The sequence below is a fragment of the Micropterus salmoides genome, unplaced genomic scaffold, assembly GCF_014851395.1.
Source record: "Micropterus salmoides isolate LMB-PRFRI ecotype aquatic unplaced genomic scaffold, ASM1485139v1 Ms_hic_scaffold_16, whole genome shotgun sequence".
Classification (NCBI taxonomy): Eukaryota; Metazoa; Chordata; class Actinopteri; order Centrarchiformes; family Centrarchidae; genus Micropterus; species Micropterus salmoides.
Window position 1 is genome coordinate 17,564,255 of NW_024040707.1, and position 22,286 is coordinate 17,586,540.

Here is a 22,286-nt window from a genome sequence, read left to right on the forward strand (position 1 = left end):
ACTTGCAATAATACTGACAAGAATTGACATAACTTTTCCACTTATTAGAGCTCCTTATGTACCGGATCTGCACCAGTTCCTACTGTACTTGCTTCTTAGTGAATATGCGCTGATGTGACTTTGGCTTTCCCAGTGAATGTGCATACCTAACGTCCAATCACTGGTCCCCATTGTTTGTCCAGGGAACTCCTTGACTATTCAAGTTTTATATCATTTTCTCAAAACACACAATCTACAAAAGTGGGTTTATTCCAGTGTCTGGATCCTATCTATTCATGCCACTTCAGTCTACAGCACATGACAGCCTTAATGAAATGTTTTTTTTTAAATTAAAGGTAGATTTAGATGCACATTGATGAGAGCGCCTTGAGTCTGACATTGACAAAAGCACTCATCTTCTTTTGCCTACTCTGATTTTATTTTAAAATTGAAGTATTACAGCCTGTTATAAACTACCTTGAGTACTGAGTGTTTGTAGATTTTTATTTATTTACTGGAAAAATAAGATGCAAGCACAATCGAGACAGTTGTCACAGTAAGAAAAGTAAAACACTCCATGATTTCACACACAAATGATCACATTCCGGTAGCCAACAACTTGGAAGGACAATGAAGCGTACAGTGCTGTACTTCAATCAATACCTGCACATCCTGAGGCACGGACTCCTTAAATGCTGAGGCGACATCACAATGAACTTCCTGGCAGTACTTTGCATGATTCAGGACATAAAGTTTTCAAGGATTTATAACATTGTTGGACTGCCAGTCTGCTCTGAAGGTTCGGAGACACAATATTTTTAAGGTTTCAGTTGTATACTCTGCTTTGCGTTGTATCTGGATTATGTTTTCATTAACTTTTCATTGTGCTAGTGTAAGTACTCAAAGTTCTGCATAGTGCTAGTGTGCAGGCCACATTCATACTCTCTTGTGTCCCAGGATTTCCCCATGTTAGTGATTCACTGAACTGAAGATGATGTTTTTAAACAGGCCATGTTGGCACCAGATTTTAATGGATCACCATCACAGACGTCGGTTAACACAAAACGTTAACCGACATCTGTGATGGTGATCCATTCTCCCGCTCCATTTCCCTTTCCCTCCACTCTCTATTTCTGTAACTCACATCTGCACGCACCAGATAATTTGCAACGGCTTTAAACCTGGCTTGAACGACGCCTCCGAGTAGAACAGCTTATATGATTGACTAAAAATGAACTGTTTGAAGTGTGCCTCAAAATGTAGGGCTGTTTGACACCGAGGCTTCACAGCTGTGAAGCCTTTGATGAAACATAACTGTGACCTGCAACAAAAGCTGGGAAATAACTAGTTGCTTCAATTACCACACATATCACACAATACAACGTTAAAGTAGTCTAATGTCAGCTTTGTTGCTCAGTCTTCAGACGGATTGCTGATCTATCTATAGGCAATGCTTTCAACATTCTGAAAATCAATCCATGCAAAGTTGATTAAAACCAAATATTTGAATTTGAGGGGTTGTGGATCTCAAGCATGAAGATGAATAACATAAATACATAACGGGTCAGGGGATTAACGCATTTCAGATAGCTGGTGATGTTGAGAATTATAGGTTTATTTTTTCATCCAATTTGCAGATGTGGAGGTCAAAGCGCAGTCACTTACAAGATGGTGTCATACTGTCTTGTGCTAATGTATTCACTGACTAAGGACTACCTCAAATCAGTGTGTGTGAGAGAGAGCGCAAAGTTTATTTCATTACATTTGAGCTGGCTTGTTTTCGGGAAAGGTGCTTTGTCATTTTGCGTATTATTTGCATACAAGCGTACGTGTGTGTGTTTGGGTTCTTGCCAGTCTGAGTAAGTATGAGCGACACACGTCAAACGTCTAAACTCTGGAGAGGAGAAGCTGTCACGGGAATGCAGAAGGAACAGGAGGAGGGATAGAGAGAGAAAGAAACATATAGGGATATATATATAGGGAGAGATATCCCAAGTGAGAAAGCAGCCTGTTCATTAACGCATAGGAATGTGTGCGTACACGTGAGAGTGTGTGCGCGTGTATGCTGAGCAGCAGGATGCTAACTAGGGCACATTTCCCTGAATGAAGCAAAGCCAGAATTTGAACAGGTTTTTTCTTATCTCAGTATTTTTCTTGTCACTTTTTTTAACTCTGCATGAACCGCTGTGATGCAGCATCCTCAGCATATCAGCATGCAGATCTACCTCGCTGCTACTGAAGTGCTGCGTTGCCTTAATGTGAGTACACAGCTTAGGTCCTTTGAGTTCATACACAACATCACTGGCTTGTCAATTAGACCATGTGTTGTTTCAGTCTCAGGAAATAAACTGCAGGGTGGAAGAGGCTAACTCAAGTACAACCTGGCAGCCATTTGCTTTTTTTCTCCCCAACCCCCACCTCTTCACTTTTCTCACTGAATATTAGGCGTCTTCTTTGTCTTTGGTACTTTGTATTTGCTAAATAATTTTTTCCTTTGTTTGCAGTGTTTCTAAGCCTGCAATTGTTTTATCCGTACCCAGGCTGAATAACTGTTCTGGTTCTGAGCAAGACTTCCAACAGAAAAAAAAGCAGAAAAAATTCTTATATATTCAGAAGACAAACACACTCACCTCAGATTGTTCCAAATTGCATTCATGTTCTTGGCTGCGCATGTCTCGGCGGTAGGTTATAAGTTGAAGATTGAATTAGACTCAAGAAAGTGAATCACGAACAGAGAAACATAAAGATGACTGTGTGTGCATCCCTGGTAGTGCAAGGGAGGATGTGTTCCATTTGAGGAGACCAGTTTTCTGTGATCACAACTCTGATAAGAATTGTGGGAAACCACACTCACAACAAGCCACCCTGGAATACCAACTAGACACACACACACACACTCTCTCTCTGTCTGTCTTTCTAACTGATACGCACACACACACACACACACGCACACACGCACAGATGCATACACACCCAGACACACACGTGGCAGGAATGTGTATCCACGTTTGCTCTTCCTCTAGATGTAGCTCTGAATTTGATTATGTGCCTTGCCTTGGCAATGTAAATGTTTTCTTCTTTTGCATACAAGACATCCATGGAAACAGAGGCATGCATGTGGATGTGTGTGTGTGTGTGTGTGTGTGTGTGTGTGTGTGCGCGAGCGTGTCTGTTTCATGTTTTACCCTGACTGCACACTAGCTGATGGGGACTTGTGTCATAGTGGGTGCAAAAATTGATGTTCCCACTGGTAGAGACTGCTTTTTGAGGGTTAAGACTTAGTTTCGGGGTTATGATAACAATTAGGTTAAAGGTAGGGTTAGGCATCTAGTTGTGATGGTTAAGGTTAGGTAAGGGGCTAGGGAATGCAGTATGTCAATGAGATGTCCCCACGGGGATAGAAGAACAAATGTGTGTGTGTGTGTGTGTGTGTGTGTGTGTCTTCCAGGCACATGGGTGCATGAGGCCAAGTTATATAAATGATTTACTCAATTTACAGTGTCAGTGCAGCAAAATGTCTCCCCAGATTAGCAGGATGTAGCAAACCAAATTACTCTAAAACTCACTCAAAACACTCTCTAACTCTCCCTATACCGGCTTATTTCTGCTTCTAACAAACACTATATTGGCATAGGGCAGAGTTTAAACCAGCTATAACTGATAGTGTTATAATAACAGTGTATCAATGACCATGTGAAAACAATGTTCAATGTGACAATGTGAATAGTGTTGCTTGTAGTGATGAACCTGAGCTTTAGATTGAGTTTCAGCTCATTGTTCAGCTTTCCAGGCCACTTCACTGTTTTGGGTCACTCTCATAGTGTCGTTTTCAGATACAGCAGACAGCTGTTTTCACTGAAAAGCTCTAAAAATCAACTGTTCACAGCTTGCTCAGCACTGAACAGCAAACAGACACAGTTAGCAACTTGCTGGTGAGCTTAGTGGAGCAATCAGCAGTTAAAGAGCCAAATATTTCCCTCAGGAGTTGGTAGAGACCAAAGACAGAGCTAAAAGATGGGTGAATATTGGACTTCCATTCACCAGGTGGACATAAACACACAACTAATTGATAATTTTGCTCCATAACAGCTGGTTGTGTAAATAGGCAACTGTTTGCTAACAAATACGCCATATTAACTTAAAAGGTGATGGTATGTCAACATTGTCAAAAAACAGTTATTGAAGGTTTAAGCAAGAAGCTCTATTCTGTGGTTTCCAAGGGGAACGGTCCTTTGGAGGGCAAAAAAGACATTATTTTCTGCTGCCCGGCAATTAGGAAGCAAGTGATACACTGTTATTTTGAGTTTGTTATTTTGTGTTGCCAAAATGCCGGATGGTTGTGCTATTGGGTGCACTAATCGACAAGCAGACAAGCCTGAGCTGTGTTTCTACAGAAGTCCGTCCAGTAAAGAAAACCCTGACAGCAGTGTAAGGTGAGGGATTCCCCTCAAGGTAAATGTAAACATCACCGTAGTTGAGCGTTGGTTGACGGCAGAAATACAGCAGTGGGTGCTGTTTATGGACCACAAGGGCCAAAAACTTGTTTGTGTCCATTTCTTTGTTTTTCTTGAGTTGAGAGGTGATCCAAATCATTGTGGATAGGGAAATTTTGGCTTTTGTTGGGTCTCTACGGGGAGTCCAGTGTGAGCCGCTATCCTGCTCAGTTGTTCTGCCCTCCAGGTCACTGCACATGTCACGTGACTGAAAACTATGAATAGGTGGATAAAAGCCCTACATTACTCTCAGACCTGTGCTTTTTGTAAGAAAATTAGAATTTTCCAATGCTTGAGAGTAGATTGAACCAGTTTGAAGAGCTTCTAGTTTGACTGTTTTCTTTCTTTTTCTTCCCTCTCTATGACTGAGACAGAAAAGAAAAAGAGACATAATTTCACCCACCAGGAAAACTAAACTCTCTGTTTGTCCGTCTGTCTGCCTCTGATTCTTGCCAGCCCAGCTGCTGATCTGCCTGCCCCAGTGGCTTCAGTTCTCCATTATCATGTCTGGTGGAGGGATGTGTATAGAAGTCAATAGCTCACCCTGATCTGTTGGCAATAACTTGTGATGGGGGTTTTGGTGTGTGTGTGATTGTGTGTGCCGAACCTCCACATCTGCCAGACTAGCTGGCAAAAGGTAAAGGGGGAGCTGTAAAGGGGGTCCTGCTCAGTCGAATCTGCTATGACAGGATGTATTGTAATTAAATGTTTAGATACTAACCTGCCTGTTCCCATATTAACCTGCACAGAAATGGTATTAAGTGGGATGAAGACAAAAGCACCATACTCGCCATTCATGCACACAAACATACATACAATAATATTTTTTTTATTTATTTATGTATTTATACTTCAGACTATGAGAAATTATGTGTGAAACAGTCGTTTTGCATGTGCTGTGTGTGGATTTGCGTGTGTGTGTGTGTGTGTGTGTGTAACTGGAGCCCATCTGTTGTTGTGTATGCTGATATGGCAACTGCATCTGTGGGGAGCTGACTAGCACATTAGGAAAGAACACGCACACACATGCGCGCGCACACACTGAACCTGCACATACTGGACAGCTAACAGTTCATCTGACACTGTAATTACAGCCAGTGATCATGGATCTATTCATCAGCCCCTCTTCCTCAGGGTGTCGACTGACCTCCAACAATATCACCATGAGACACAGGGAGCGAGGGAGGAGGAGAGGGGGGGCCGAGGGTGGAGGGAAGAAAAAGGACAGGCGGGAAAAATATGGGCTGCAAGCAAATACAGGAGAAAGTAGATGAGGAGTGATATAGAGATTGTCAGGCTACATGTTCATGTACGTGGAGATGTGTTTGTTGGGGACTGATTGATTCATGAGTGTGTGTGTGTGTGTGTGATGCGTCCAAGCAGTTCACCTTCCACCACAGTCTCCTGTGTTGACCTTACCTGCTGCTTCACTGTTGCATCATTAGAATGAGTTATACACCATAACTGTGGAGCTGTTATCTACGACTGCTGTTTGCAAACACAACACACATGCACACAGAGGCACACAATGAACACACAAGCAGGCTCACACCAAATCAACCTGTATGAAAACAGTATGCATAAGTTATGTGCACCAGGCTGTGAGGTGAAATAGGAAAGCAACGAGGAGCGATCTGTGGAGGAGAGACGACGAAAGGGAAAGGGGTGAAGTTTGTGTAACGCATGAGACTCTTTATTCTCTTTGTTGCGCTTTGTTATCGAAAAATGTAGTAAACATCCCTGTAAGACTTAATAATCATCCACCAGTAGGCCTAAACAGATGCATTTTGCCACAATAACAAGCATCTAACACCCTGAATTACTGATAACGCTGCTTAGTTATGAAGTTACATAACAAAAACTAGTCGATTGTTATTTTGAAATTTTAACTCACAGTATGAAATTGAACAGTTTAAGATTTACAAATAAAACAGACCTGCTTTAACTTTGCTTTTTTACTGCCCCTGAAGCAGTTTTGTATTGATATTTCCAATGTAATTTGCTGTTGTGATTAAATAACATTTCTGTTACACCAAGAGTTATATTACTATAGAAACAGTGACTTCATGCTAACGGTGATTTTCTACAGATAAGTATTGACAACTACTTATCTGCAGTATTTCCAGCTTATTACTCATCTGAAAGCTTCCAGTGGGCTATTTATCTGGACGGCGCCAGAACCAGACTCGCACGGAACAAATGTACTCTTGAGAAAGGCCTGTCCTAATTTTGGAAAAGCTAAATATGCAGCAGCCCACACTTTTTTTAGTGTTCATTGTCCACACAGCAATGAAACAGTAACACATGAAGTTGTACACATTTAAAAAAGATACTGCCTGGGCACTGCATATTTTTGGGGGACTGGCAGCAAAACTATTTTTGAGTGATTGTGTGCGTGGCTTTGTGTGTGTGTGTTTGTGTGTGTGTGTGTGTCAGCCTCAGTCGAATACACATGGGCCTACTGGGACCACCCAAGCAGATGCTTCATTTACAAAATTATGCATTTAGGGCAGAGAAATAGGTCTGAACCAAGGGAGTTTAGGCGAGTTACAGAAAGAGACCAGAGAGGACTGGAGCCATCAGCGAGTCGCCCTGCTGTGATCTCTACAAACTCCTGGCCTGTGTGTCAGCCTGTCAGAGAAGGAGATTCAAGCAAAGGGAAAAAGAAATGCAAGGGAGAGAGGATGCACCAATGTCCGTTTACCATCTCTCTGACTCTTTTTCCCCTCTTTAAGTATTCATTAAACTGAGGCAGACGTTTCTAAGGGCAGGTTGGGCACTAATCATTACCTCCTGCCTCTTATCTACTCAGTTCACTGATCATCATCTCTTTCTCTCTCCCCCTGCCCACACTTTCTCTCTAAAATGGAAAAAACAACAACAACAAGCAAAGTGGATTGTTGACTCCCCTAACATACTTTTACCCTGCTCCATCACTTCCTCTCTCTCTCTCCTCTCTCTCTCACACACCTCATTTTTTCTACCCAAACTACAACCAGCAGCTTTGGCAGTGCTCCACTGACACACATGGATGAATCCAGTTCTGGATTAAGTTTTTCACGCTGAGAATGAAAATTTTTTTAAGGTACCCAACTGGCAGCAGCTTGTTTTTTTTAACTCAACATGACTGATTTTAAACAGAATATTGTTTGTGAGTGCTAACTTTCAGTCGGTGTGTGTGTTCCTCAGTGACAGGTGTTGGTTTCAAAGAGTCAGAGGCTGTTGTCCGGTAGGGACGACCTCTTAGTGTGTGTGTGTGTGGGTTCCTTATAGGCCACTTCATTTCGTAATCTCCAGTGAGTAACATGAGAGGTTTTCTCTAAGCATGTGTTTTTGTGCTTTAACCCGATTGTAGCAATTTCATCTAAAATCACATCGCTTCTTGTCAGAGTCGTGAAATGGAAATGGGAATAACTTGCTGACTCCATGGCAAAATCAACCTTTGTGTGCACATTAGCTTAAAATAACAATATATGGCATGTCTAGCTAAAACATGTAGTGACAAAGCCATAAGGGAATTATAACCCTCGAGTAAACTGAGCAAAAACAACCTAGGGTTTAAAGGGTTATATTTGTGTTTGCTTGTTTCTAAAGTAGGGCAACAACAAACAATTAATTCAAATTATTTATTAATCTGCGGATTATTCTCTCGATTAATCGCTTGTTCTATGAAACATCAGAAAGTTGTGAAAAATAGCCATCACAGATTTGGAAATCACGAATCATTCTTTTTCAGCTCTCTTCAAATATTTTTTTCATCACTAACTGTGTAGCTGCCTTCCTTTTTTTTGCTAAGATAAGCTGTCGCAACACTTTTCAGATGCACTTCAAGTGATTCTGACGCTGATTCTAAGGGTTGTTCACGTCAGTGGCACGTTTAGTACGTCACGTCAGAGTTATCACATTATGGTTGTTTCTATGGTCTTTTAATAAGCTTATAAGCTAGTCAGTTCAGTTTAAAGATTTGTTCGTACATGTACTAAAAACCTATATATCACAGTTTTCTAGGGCCCAATGTAAAGTCCAACCATGAGTTCAAGATCTATGATATAAAACAGAGAAAAACAGCAAATCCTCACATTTGGGGAACTGGAACCAGAGAATGGTTGGTGTTTTTTTGCTTGAAAAAACGACAGATAAATACGAATTCTAGAAACTGCTGCAGATAAATTTTCAAATGTTTTTCAAAAATGAATTCATCGAATCATTGTTCCAATTTTAATATTAATATACATGCTGGGGGAAGTGACCGGCAAAGCATTCATGTCAATTATGAAGAAATGAATCGGTGGCAGTGAAGCAGCAGAAAGAGAGAGAGAGTGGGAGAAATGGAAGGGGAGGAGAGACACAATCTAAATATACCAGCTGGGGGCGGTGGAGAGGAGAAAAAGTGCCATACCTCTGAAAACCACAGCGTGATGAAAAATTAAATTGGGAGGCACAGGAGAGAGGAAAGCAAGAGAGGAGTGGGGAGAAGGGAGAGAGAGTGCTTTTACTGCCGGTAACTTTCACCTGTCTGTCTGGGAGATGGACGGATGAAATCAGACTCCTATTAAAGTGAGCTGGAAAAACAGAACCTACATTCTCCCTCTGTCTGTGAGTCCAGAAACAAGGGGACAGCTGCACCCTTTTTTAGCCTCCAGTACCTTCACAGTCCAGGCAGTTATCCTAAAGCATCTGAGGCTCGGTGGTTCCTTATTGTTTTACACCCTTTGAAAAGACTCTTACTGAACTAATGTTGCATGTTCAGCAACATTGTCATTTCTTAACCATTGTTATTACTCTGCAGAACAACCTCTACATTCGTCAATACAAGCTTGTGATATTGGATGGATTTCCACTTTGCTCATCTAGCACCTAAATAATATATAATAATATAATAATAAGAGTCTACAAAAGCAAAAAAGGAAAAAAATGGATTGAAATTAAATTAAAGAAACAATTTCTTCCCCCTGGATTATTTTCCCGTGCGTGCTCTCCCATGTGTGACGCTATCCTCTCTCCCCTGCGTCAGGGACCACATAGAAGAGGCCATTTGCATTTTACTTTAATATATTTCACAAATTCCAAAGCTTGAAGAGATCCCTACTTTGCATTTGTTTATTTAGTTCAAAGTGTTTTTTTCTGTTATTGCCCAAGAACCTTGCAGAAAATTGAAGTGTAGTCAAAATGTGATAGATAAATATGAAAGTGGTGTGCTGTGTATTCTATGGAGAGAAGGACTTTGATGTTATTTTTGCAGTGTTAAGCCAGCTTATAGCTATGGTGTAGCTCGCCTGTAGGTGAGGACTGGCAATTCCCTTTTTCTTTTATTGTCTGATGCTGTTGGACTTGTGGGTGATAGAAAGGCTCAGACAACATAACTGCGTTTACCACCTGGATCTGCACTGTCAGCAGACACACTCTGCGGCGGTGTGTTGTTGCTATATTTGTGTGTGTGTGTATGTGTGTGTGTCTTTGTTTGCATTTGACCTGGGGATGTTTTAAGGTTGGCTGTGTTATATGTAGACTTTGGATTTGTAGTGACATCAGGATCGTACCTCGTGGTGCAACGAGTTTTCCAGGTTAGCGCGGCGAGCAGCAGACAGAGACAGAGCAAAAGAGAGAGAGGGGCGGGAGATGGATGGAGTGTGACACCCTTGGGTCGAATCAAGCTTCGGGGATGTGTTGGGGACACACATGTAGCAGCAGCAGGCAAAAGCTGATTTGAAAGATGGGAATGTCAAGTCTGTGATGTGCACTCTGCTGAAGTCATGGAATATAGTTTACCAGCGAAAGAGTGGTAACAGGCTGAGGAATGGAGGAGGAAAGGGCCAAAAGCTGCCCACTCTTAATTTCCTCTCCCTTTCCTTTCCATCGTCCTCCCTATATCTCTCTGACAATGCTTGTTAAATTGGAGGTTTAATTTAGAGCCGCTGACTTTCTCTACAGGTCACAAGGAGTGACTTTATCCACAAAGGCCAAATTTTGGATTTTATCAATGAAACTTACATAAAACACACACACATCTACACACACACACACACACGCGCGCGCTCGTGGCAGGATCACGGAGGCCTAATCAAGCGGCTATCTCCCGAGGTTGCAATTACGTTTGGAGAGCCACAGTCCTAAGAGCAACCAATAAGTCACAGAGATGTCCTCTGACTTCTTTCCTCTCATACTATTGTCTTTCATCCCTTTACATTCATCTTCTGCTGTGTGCTAACTTAGCCATTACACATTTATTGTACCACGGCAGAAATGACATACAGGTGACACAACTGCAACTTTTCATGGCTTATTTTCTTCTAACATAGCTCTAGTGTCTTCTTATTCAACTTAGCTGAGGTTTAGACCTTAAAAACCTTTTTACACACATAGTTGTATGTGTACCACGTGTGTCTGCAAGTGTTTGTCTCGCCCAGTGGGAGCTCCAGTCACCTGCAACCTTGCAAAGGATAAGTGGGTATGGGATGACAAATTTAGAAAGAGATACATCCACATTTTAACAAGACAAAGAGTCTACAGCAATGCTAGCAGCTGTGCTTATTTGCCAGTATGCTTCTTCAGGAGTGCTTGTCGGATGGTGAAATAGCTTTGTCAGTATACGTCAGATTGTGGAGGGGGCGTGTCCGACCAGTTGCGTAACTTTCCGAAACCAACGATCCAACATTCACACGCACTTCAACCACTGATTGGTCTGCTGTATAAAGCAAGGAGCCAAGGTTTGAACATTTCTCTCTAGCTCTCTTTCGGTATTCCTGATGCTATTTCTGAGTGCAACACAATGAGCGAGAGGAGGGACTGTCCGAAAATGTGCACCGTTATCCCCATATTTGACGGGTTTGGTGTCTCCCCCTTCTCTATGAAGGGCAGTTTTTCCCTTCCCTTTCCAGTGTGGTCGAAACTAGTTCTGTTCAAAGTTAACTCGACCCTTAAATACAGCAGTGCTTTGAGCTAAATGCTAACATCAGCAGGTTAACATGCTCCCAGTGACAATGCTGATAGATGTTTAGCAGGTATAATGTTTACCACATTTACAATCTTAGTATAGCATGTTAGCATGCTAACATGTGATGATTAGAACTAAACATTAAGTACAGCAGAGGCTGACAGGAAATATTGTCAGTGTTCACTGGCGGACTGGCCATCGGGAGAGTTGGAATATTTCCCGGTGGCCTGTCAAGTTGACCAGTTGGAGCGATAATATAGCAAGCATTTTTTTTTAAATCAAATTTTTTAATCTTAAAAAAATTTAATTAATGGCGCTAGAGGAAAAGTTAGGGGGTGTCATTTTGTTATTTCATCTGGAGGAAAAAGTAACAAACTGTAAGTTTAGGAGTGTAAGCAATTTTAAATATATTAAAAAAGTAATGCTTTGTGTTGCTTCCAAAACTAATTTTACTATCAAAATATTTAAAACAATCAACCAGTGTTACATCCAAATAATTCCTGCACTCATGCTACCAAATGGCCTTATTGGAAACCTTTGTTTCCTCCCCTCTCCATCTTTGTAGCGTCCTCTTTTGTTCTTCACTTCCCGTCTATGCACTCGCCTTTCATCTTTCCTTTTTTATCATCTTTGTGTCCTTTCCATTCCGCTTTGTTGCCTCTTGACAATATCAAACACTATCTTCCATTTTCTTTTGATACTGTGACTTTGTATAGCATTGCAAGTTACTATGAGGAACCTGATGACCTTAGCCAGGGCACCACTCCGCAGACGACCGAGACGGTCATCTCTCTGCTAAATTCTCAGGATGAATAAGTGTTCCAAATTCATCGTCATACAAATGCTAGTTAGCTTTGTGTGAGGGTGGGGACATGCACGCCTCATGCACAAAGACAGAGGAACATAAACAAGGTAACAGCTTGTTCGATTTCACCACTAATTGGTGTGGAAGTCTTTTCTCACATTTAATAGTTTGGTACATTTGCTGTGGACCAAGGTAAAAATAATACATTGTTGTCAAGTCAAGTCGAGTTAATTGTATTTATAAAGTCCAATATCACAGATCTACCTCAAGGGGCTTTAAAATCTGTACAGCGCACTACACCCTCTATCCTTACACCCTTGATTCTAACTCCCACAAGAGCAACAGAGGAAGGATCCCTCTCCCAGGACGGACAGACATGAGGTGTCTTGCACAGAAATATGGGTCACCATGCTGTTTGATATGCTGGTGATGGTGGATATTACTGTGCAATCACAATGTCACACACACTTTTAAATTCATGGTGTAGGAGATACAAGCTGCACACACTGCTGTTTTACCTGCTTTTGACTGTCTTTCTGATCAGGAAAAAATCCCTGCACTTGCTGAGGCCCAAATATGTTACCATGGTTTCAAACTGTATGTGCATACAATATACACATTGCTTAAGATAGCTTACAGATCACGATCAGAAGATGGATTTCACAGTAGTTTAGCTTTTGAAGTCATGCAAAAATTTACTTTCAAACAACACTGTGGTCGGTGAGTTTGCTTTCAGAGCACAAACGTTTGATTGACATCTTTTCCACCAGCCCGAACGAACCGCACTAAATGAGAAATGCACCAGTTTGTTTTAACCATTAAAAAACAAGGTGGTGTGAAAGCAGTTTATGCTGTAGCAGCGCAATCTGCTGCTTCAAAACAATTTACTCTTAGTCACAAATTATTTCACTGACACAAAATATAACCATTTCTCAACATGTAAAACTACCAATCCAGTTTTTTTTGGACAAGAAATAATGTAGTGACGCTATATACTGTATATTATGATACATGATCAATCACTTCTTGTTAATTGCCGCAGTAACTGATGTAGAGAGTCTAGGCATCCCATTTTCCAAATGGCGGATACCTCAGGGAAGGGAAACTCCTTGAATATTAATATATTTCCACTACATTTTTCTTCTCGACCGTTGGGAGCTCAACCAGAGCTCATATGCCCGTGAGATGTCTGTCCGGCTTTAGCTAAGATGCCTGTAAAAAAACACAGCCCTGTGCACACGCACAGAAATACAGACTGGAGATATAGAGGGGAAGCTGATCAGCCGCGTGGAGCAGGGAAGGGCATTCCAATGGGACTAATTAAAGGGATGGAACAGACTGCAGAACTCATCGGAGACCACCACTCTTTTTCCTCTCGCTCTTCCTTTCTCTTTTGCTTCTCTGTGTTCGATTAACGAAAGCTACATCATCCAGGGTCAGAGGGTCCAATGCTGCTCTCTTACCACTATTCATACTGACGGATAGGTTCAGAGGAGTTCAGGAATTCCTATCTTACGTCTACAGTACCTGAAGGGGCTGCTAAAAACATTGTCACGTGTGCATGGGAGCAATACGCAACACGATTGTTTACAAGCAGTTAGCATACAATCAGCTTTCAAGATTCACAAACTCACCACCAGTCATTTGGCTTATCTGTTGTTTGGGAGTTTTGTGTGTGTGTGCGTGCACATGAGTCACCGTCGGCTGCTGAGTTTGATACTGATGGAGAGTCAAGCTGTTTAGATGCTATTGATCAGAACCCTGTGTTCTTGAGCGTCCAGACAGACAGACAGACAGACAGACAGACACACACACACACACACACACACACACAAAGCCCCCCCTCTCATTCTCTATCTCTTTTCCTGCTCCTTTCTGAATCCATTTCTATAACGCACACCCACTCATTCTGCGGCAGACAGACCAAACAGCCAGCCAAAATGAAGTGGCACTGCATCATCACAAACACTGCTGTGTGTCTAAATGAGCTGGAGAGGAAGCAGGCAGCGTCTCTGCTTTGTTTCCTAATTATTTACCACTAGCAGAGCATAGGTGTGGACAGTGGGAAGGGGGGGGGGGAGAGGAGGAGGGAGGGAGGAAGGACAGGATATAGGAAGACTAAAGAAGACCAGAAGAGATGAATGAGAGTAAAGACAAAAAGTGACAATAAAGCGTATTTGTGTATGATTCTGTTTGTGCGTGTGCGTGATGCCCTCTAACCAGAGAAAGCCTTGGCTCAGCCCGTGTGGCTTTGCAGCGTCTCCCAGCTCTAGAAATGCCTGGCTGCATAGTCAGATGACTCACACACCCAGCTCAGAACTTAAGCCAGGGCTCAACACACACACACACACACACACACGCACACACTTCCTCATAGCAATGTGCTAACATACATGCACGCAGATATATGCCCAAATACATGTGCACAAATAAACACATCAGCACATACTCAGACTCAGCCAGGTGTGTGCATAATCTCATCTGCACTGAGCTACTCTGCACTGAGCTAATCTGCACAGACTCTCACACAAACCTGGAAAGTTTGGTTTGTTTTACTGACATCATCACATATCTGGTCAAAAGTATTTCACTTTTTATTTTTTCTTGGCTACACATTTGCTGGCTTACTAGAAAAGGAAATCAACCACCACAAACAGTATTTAAAGAGAGTGATTTAACAGTAAATCCACTGTTTGAGTTAGCAAATTACACACGGAGCGACTTTATTTTAACAGTTGATTATGGTCTCAGTCTATTGTATTCATTCCAATGATAGGTCTTTGCCTATTTCCAGAAAAAAATGACTAAAGCTGCACTAGACAAAACAACAAACACACACACACTCTCCATTGTACGAGGCAACTTCATGTCAAGAAATAGAGAAAAATCAACTCTTGAAGGCGTGGAGAGTTTGCAAAGAGATTAAGATTGTGCAAACGAGAGTAGTAGTAGTTTAAGGAGTTTAAGTGTTTCGGGGCAAAACCGTGCCAACCACTGAGATTCATCCACTGGTGATTTTGTTTTTACGTCAACATGGCATGTTCAAGCTAAAAATGGGTTGTTAAGTTTCTCTTCATGTTGTACCTTAGTCTTATGCATTTGCTTTTTGCTTTGCTAGCCTCCTGCAGTTATTTATTCAGACAGCGACACACATGTATACAAGCTTTCTTACAAAAACACAGTTTCCCAGGTGGAGAAAGAGAGTTTGTTTGTCTACTGCTGAAGTTTCCGTCCTACTCAGTGCTCAGAATTTAAAGTGCTTCAATCATGCATCCCTGTTCACCACTTCAATGTAAACACCTGCCAGCGTTTGGACAGAGAGAGAGAGAGAGAGAGAGAGAGAGAGAGAGAGAGAGAGAGACACACACACACACACACACACACACACACACACACACACACACAGCAAGAAACAAGAAATGTTGTGCGTTATTGAGTGTATCCTCAACATTGTTTGTACCCTGCTCAGATATAATAAAGATATGAAATCCTTTACTATCTTGCTGACTAATTAAAAAAAACATAATTCTTGGTTGCTTTTTTTCTCTATTAGACTTTTACATTATTTGTTTAGTTTTTTTATTAGAAAGATTGTCTGCTTGTTTGGAAGTTTGTATACCGTCAACAGACACTTGTCACACCTGAGTAGGCTGAAAAACGCTTTGGACTGGTTTGGATTACAGTACTCCTCACTCAACAGATGCCATTTATTTGCAACCATTCAAATTTACACACACATACACCGCAGCTAATCACTGGACAACGACGATATAGACTGTATGAACAGAACTTGGCTGATGTCTGTTTTTTGACGTTGTCGGCTGCCAAGATACAGAATTGAACAGAGAATTTCCAAATCTACAAATGGTGATAATCTCTGAACTTCATCCTTTTGTCCCTTTGTTTGTCCCTCCCTCTCTTTCTCTCTCTGTGTCACCCGCCGTCTCCCCCTCTGTTAGAATGTATTTGCAGTAAACAAGGATTTTCCCTGTGTAAATATTGTTCTCTTTGGCAAGGGAAAGAGGTACTGTAGGTTGTGTGTGTGAATGTCGGTTGTGTCTATATGTTTTAGTTATCGTAGAAAGTTGTCTAAGGCTTATGTATGTGTGTTTTAACAAAGCTAAGAGTCTACAGCTATGCTAGTGGCTCTGAGGCTAAATGCTAACAATGACAGTGCTAACATGCTGATGTTACGCAGGTATAATGTTTACTATGTTTATTCCATAAATACCCCAAAATCTCCTCTTCTTTGCTCTCGTATTCTGCACCACTCCCTGCCACCCCTGTCTCTGTCTTGTCTCCTCACCTGCGTTTTCCTCTCCGTAGGTTTATGAGGGGGTCCGTTGTCACCGGGTGCTACGGCAGATTTCCCAATCGTAGCTTCCCCAAAACGCTTTTGGAATATGTCTATTCAGTAGGGGTGGGAATCACCAGAGGCCCCACGATACGATATTATCACGATATTTATGTTGCGATTCGATTTTCTTGCGATTTTAAATATATTGAGATATATTGCAATTTATTACCTTTTTCCAACTTACAATCAGGTCCCTAAAGTCAAACTTTGTCAACATCTGTTTATCTAAAAAGATACATTTCTCTGTTTCTTCATATCACTTTTTCAGTCCTCTGTATGGTCCTGTTAAGTTTTCTAGTGGACTAAAAAAGCAATAGATTTTATTATTCTAGTATCAAAAAGTTACTAGAACTCCCATCTGCAATTTATATAATAAAATATCGATACTTGGCGTCCGTGTATCGTTACAGTATTGCCATGGCAAATATCGCGATACTATGCTGTATCAATTTTTTCCCCCTTGCTAATGAACTTTAATCTGATGGTGGTGGTAGATGAACATTCAGGGGGATCACCAAAATTATTACAATCTGAAGGGAACATGAACGTCTGTAAAAAATTCCATGGCAATCCATCCAATAATTGTTGACATACTTCACTCAAAGCCACAAGGGTCAAACTCGTAGTGGCATTAAAGGAAAATTCAGTGGAGCACTAAAGTTATTAGAAATCATCATCTGGGAATAATGAATGTCTGTACAAAATTTTGTCCCAATCCATGAAGCAGATGTCGAGATATTTCACTGGATAGGTGAAAACTGATAAACCTGCTGGTGGTGCTAAAAAAATCACTTGAGGGCAATCCATCCAATAGTTGTTGAGATATTTCAGTCTGGACCAAAGTGGTGGACCAACAGACATGCTGCTAGCATGGCTAAAAAGGCAATAACGGGGAATATCTCTGCAATCACGTACCAGCAACAGTTGTAGTTACAGAATAATCTTATTCTTTTGTTTATGTGCATTCTCTAATGGAGTGTGTGACTTTTTGTTTCTTTCTGGCAGAATGCGGGAACGGGGTCCTTGCATTTGCGGAGTAGGTGTGTGGAGTCTACTGCTGTCCCTCTGTCTGGCCTCCCTCACACATGCACACAGGAGCCACACAGGTAGGTAGAGGGATGTGTTTATGTCCATTCATGTGTGTGTGTGTGTGTGTGTGGGGACAGTACATATTCCTGTCACTTGGTCAGTGTGTGTGTGTGTGTACAGCATTTATGATATTGGATCTTTTGTGGATTACCACTACAGGCAGCCTCTGCAGCCAATTTCGTTACACATGTTGTAAAGTTGAAGTGAATAGGCCATGTGCTACCCGAGGGAATGGTAGAGGTCGGATTCACAATGAAATGCAAGACCACAGAGGCTGGTTGCCAGGAAGAACACACAAAAAGTTCTTTAATAAAAGGAAGGGGAATACAGGTAATCCAACAAAAAGGGTCTTATCAGTTCAGGGGATTTCGCGTCTTTGCAGTTCCATCAGAATGGGGCGAGTCTCCAAAATGCCTGTAGGTTACAGCACAGTCAGTGAGCAGTGAGCCTTATGGATTAGAAATCCCTGGTTGCCTGATACCCCTCCCATGTGGCCCAAGCGGCAGAGTCACTTGCATGATTGAGCCCAGAGGCCTCTCACTACTTTCCGGTTAATTTCTCATGTGAAGGTTGAGTTATCTTTGCCTCTCATGTTCACAGTGATCACCTGTGTGTGACACTGAAAATTACCAACTTTTTTACTTAGAGAACACCTACCTGTATATGAATACCAGCTTTTTATGTTATAGAAATCATGGAGCATTCTAAATTATATGTTTAAACCTTGAGGGCATAGTGAGTGTTGGTGTTGTACTGGACTGCTTTATGTTGTACTGGACTAATATATTATATATATTTAAAACCAGACTGATATGGATCTAGGAGGTCATTTCATGAGAAGAATTCTGAAACCTGTTTGAAGACCGCGCGTTCGATAGCTTTGGATAGAAATGGTAGAAGTGAAACTGGACGATCGTTCTCAACTTGGGTAGGGTCGAGGGTGAGCTTTTTGAGCAAGGGTGCGTCCTAAGCCCTTTTAAAAGTGATTGGGAAGGCAGAGAAGTATTTATCACATGAGTGATTGCTGGGACCACGGTAGGAGATATGGCTTGGAGGAGATTCGTAGGAATCGGGTCCAGTGGGCATGTAGTGGGAAGGCTACGGGTCAGGAGTTCTGATATTTCGCTCTCCGTGAGAGGAGTAAACGAGGAGAGTGAACTGCCATTGACCTGGGAAGACAGATGAAAAGGTGTAGTAGGACTGCTACATGTTAGCCTTGGTGTCAAGCCTTTTGCGCCATTTCACAAGGGAAATGGAGAGAGACATGTATAAGGACTGCTACATGGTGGGTTTTCTTGTGCCGTGCTCACAGAGTGGGAGCTGACTGGAGCAGGAGTAGACCGGTTGATTTTAAGTGATTTAGAGAATTGGCTAGTTATAGCTGCCACTTTGCCTGTGAAGAACGCAGCAAAGGTATCGGCAGACAAGTTTGTGGGTGGTGGAGAAGGATTAAGTAGCGCTTTAAAAGTGGAAAATAATTCAGTGGCACTGCTAATTCTGTCATTAACGAACGCAGTTTTGGCAGCACTGATGCTGGTTGAGAAGGAGAATAGGAGCATTTGCCCTTAAGGTCGGCAGGGTCTTTGTTTTTTTGCCATTTTCTTTCAGCGGCTCTGAGATCAGTGCGCAGTCTGCGGATGGTAATAGTTAGCCATGGGTGGGACTGGTAATGAAGGTCTAAATGCCAAATGTAGCAAAAGTCAGAAGTAGATAATTTGCCCAAAAGAGTTTTAAAAAGGATTGTGAAATATTACTGTTCCTACTACTACTTTTTTACTCATATGTGTTACTTGTAACAAGTTATTACCCACCCCTGGCATTAAGACAGTAAATTTTCTTCCAGGACTGCTCCTCCAGACTTATTGCGCAAAAAGAAGGTTGTGAGTGACGTACTAAAAAACATATCTGACCAAAATAGTGATGACTAAATGACTAAATCACCTAAGGATAATACTAAGAAGTGGTGATAGTGGATTTTGTCTTTGGTTTGACTACATGTGATAGGCAGTGATGGCTTGAAACTGTTGAGCCTTGCCGTTGGCTTTCATGTCGTGATAAAGTGGCTCCAGCTGTCCTTCATCTGAACTGGTTGCCGTTGTTTCTCATTGTTGTTACTGTGTGTCAAACGTCACTGATGCTAAAGATATTTATACTGCAGGGTTGTTTCATTAACAGATGACTGAAATGGAAAATGATTGATGAGTCTGTCTTCTTTAATTCTTTAAAAAGAATGCATCCTCTTAGACAGATAATGCACCAGTCCTTTGGCCTTGTGTGTAGAAATTGAAAATTTCTCATAATGTTGGAGACTACACGGTTCTTTGTGTGAGTTTATGTGTGTTTCCTTGCTGTAATGCATGCACTTATAACCATGGCTTTGTGCGTGTGTGTTTCTGTTTGTGTGTAAAATGGACTCTACTCCTCTCTGGCTGCCCGCCATTCTTGACAAGGCAAGGGCAAACATTTTCATAAATGGAAGGATAGTGAAAAGACATGGAAAGAGGACGGAGATGCTCTCTTATGGTGGTGCATCACCGGGCTTTCAGTAAAGCGCTGATGTCTGCACAAAGCAACGAAAACACTCAAAACACCGGGAGAGAGAGATGAATGGCAAAGTCACAAGACAAGAAAAGGTTTAGGAGTTGTGGCTTTGTGTCATTGAAGATTCTGTCATGGTTATTTCATCTTACTATCCTCTGAAGTAGTGGCAGTAATGGTGGTGTTGGTATTTTAGCTTGACACAGGCGAATATGTGTGTGTGTTTGTGTGTATGTGGGCATGTGTACCGTCTATGTACTTCAGTTAATGGGTGATTGATTGTAGAGTAGGTTGTAATCAGGGAATTACAGCCTTATCCAGTTGCAGGTTGTCTGAGTGGGAAAAAACAGACGAGTAATCAGATAATTACTGAATACAATCCCTTAGGTCACTTCAAGGTTGATGCTCTCACACATACATTACACACATGCTCTCTATTTCTCTTACATGCACGCATTCACAAATGCACACACGTATGCTGGCAGTAAAAGAAAATTTGATCATAATATTATTGAGCTGAGGGAGCTCTCATGAAAATGGTACCCCACTGTATGATGGATGGTGTGATTGCGTCTTCTTCTCCTCCTTTTCCTTTTTTTTAATATAATTTACTTCATGTACTTGTAGTCATTGTTATACCAAAGATATATAATATATATAAATAATAATAAAATTGAGTTATTACAACATGCACAAAAACTTTACATTTAGCAAAAAGTACTGTAGATCAGTGGCACTATATTTCCATCCATGAGTAACACAATGACAGAATGTATGACTATTTTGGTCATGGGTTTCATACACGTTCTGTAAGAAGACATCTAATGAGGGTCAGATCAGATGAGGGTCCGTGGTCTAATTTTTGTCAGTCTTGGGGTCCTTAACATGAAAATATTTGAGGGCCACTAGTGTAGATAATAGGTGGATACATCAGCTGTCTTGAGTTACGACAGTCCCGTAAACTGTGGCGTGAATAGTTATGCGACATGTGCACCTGCTGCAGTTTATGGGACTGTTGTGTCTTGTAAAACTGCACGTAGCATACAAAAAGTGCCTGCGCACAAAAATATTTTTATGTATAACAAAGTGCGCACACCCGTCCCACACCGATTTCCGTTTATAAATCACAATCAACTCGAGCGTGGCGCACGTGAGCAAACTTCTTGTCCCACCCTTTTAACACCCTTAGTTGTGTCTCCATAGTCATTGAAACGCACCTAATTAAAATTAATACATACTGACTGCATGAAGACAATGATGGAAAATTCTGACAGAAAAGCAAAAAAATATATTTCTTGTTGGGGAGATTTAAGCAAGAGAGAAGATATTGTTTGGTAGACCTGGAGGACAGGGGACACCATGCTTGACCCACTTGATGAGCAACTTGAAGGGATGAGAATCCCTCCTGAGTAGTGACGCAGTTGGAGGGGGGCCAGATATTCAAGACGCCCCCGATGACCCAGGTATGTAATTTGCATCCCCTATTTTGAAAAGAGAGTAAACCACATGCAGTCAAGTTGTGTTTAAACATTTATTTACGCGAACAAATAAGACAGTTTCTATTGTTTTTAGTGGCTGTGTGTTCCAGCGGGGTCCGTGGTGCTGCAGCCGAGCAGGAGATGAATGCGCCCATCCCTGGTGTCTCCACTGCACTTTCTGCGTCTCAACCCTCCAGCGGCCATGTAGATGCAGTCCTACAATTGCAAAGAGACTCCATCAACTCTACTAACTAGGTTGCCAAGGACATAAAATAAATAAGAGTTGTTTTGTGTGATTTATACTGAAAGATCTACTTAATAAATAGTGTTATATGTTTCCATACCTTTTTACAAGCGATGCATAACATCCACGCACTGTTGCATGCCATTCAGTACAAATGCCTGGGGACAAGGCAACAAACGTGATAACAATGTATGAAACTTGTATCTGCTCGACTGAGGCATTGAAAACGGCATCAGTCTAAATGTAATTTGTCCTACTGTTCACTTTATTTATTAGGATAAATTTCATAGCGTACAAGTATTAATCACAGATCAAATTAAACATGATTCTCAATTAAACCTTTTTGAGGGAAAACAGATAGGGCCTATC

General features: G+C 41.5%; 1 protein-coding gene across 1 annotated transcript in view; it reads left to right on the forward strand.

Annotated features, from left to right (window-relative positions):
* The window catches only part of LOC119904929 (chemokine-like protein TAFA-2), a 79,351-nt gene that overhangs the window by 18,913 nt on the left and 38,152 nt on the right, over positions 1–22,286 (forward strand). The window contains exon 2 of the mRNA XM_038721549.1: positions 17,574–17,674. Coding sequence (XP_038577477.1) covers positions 17,575–17,674 — 100 coding nt within the window. The 5' untranslated portion in view covers position 17,574. The remainder of the gene's footprint in view (positions 1–17,573; positions 17,675–22,286) is intronic.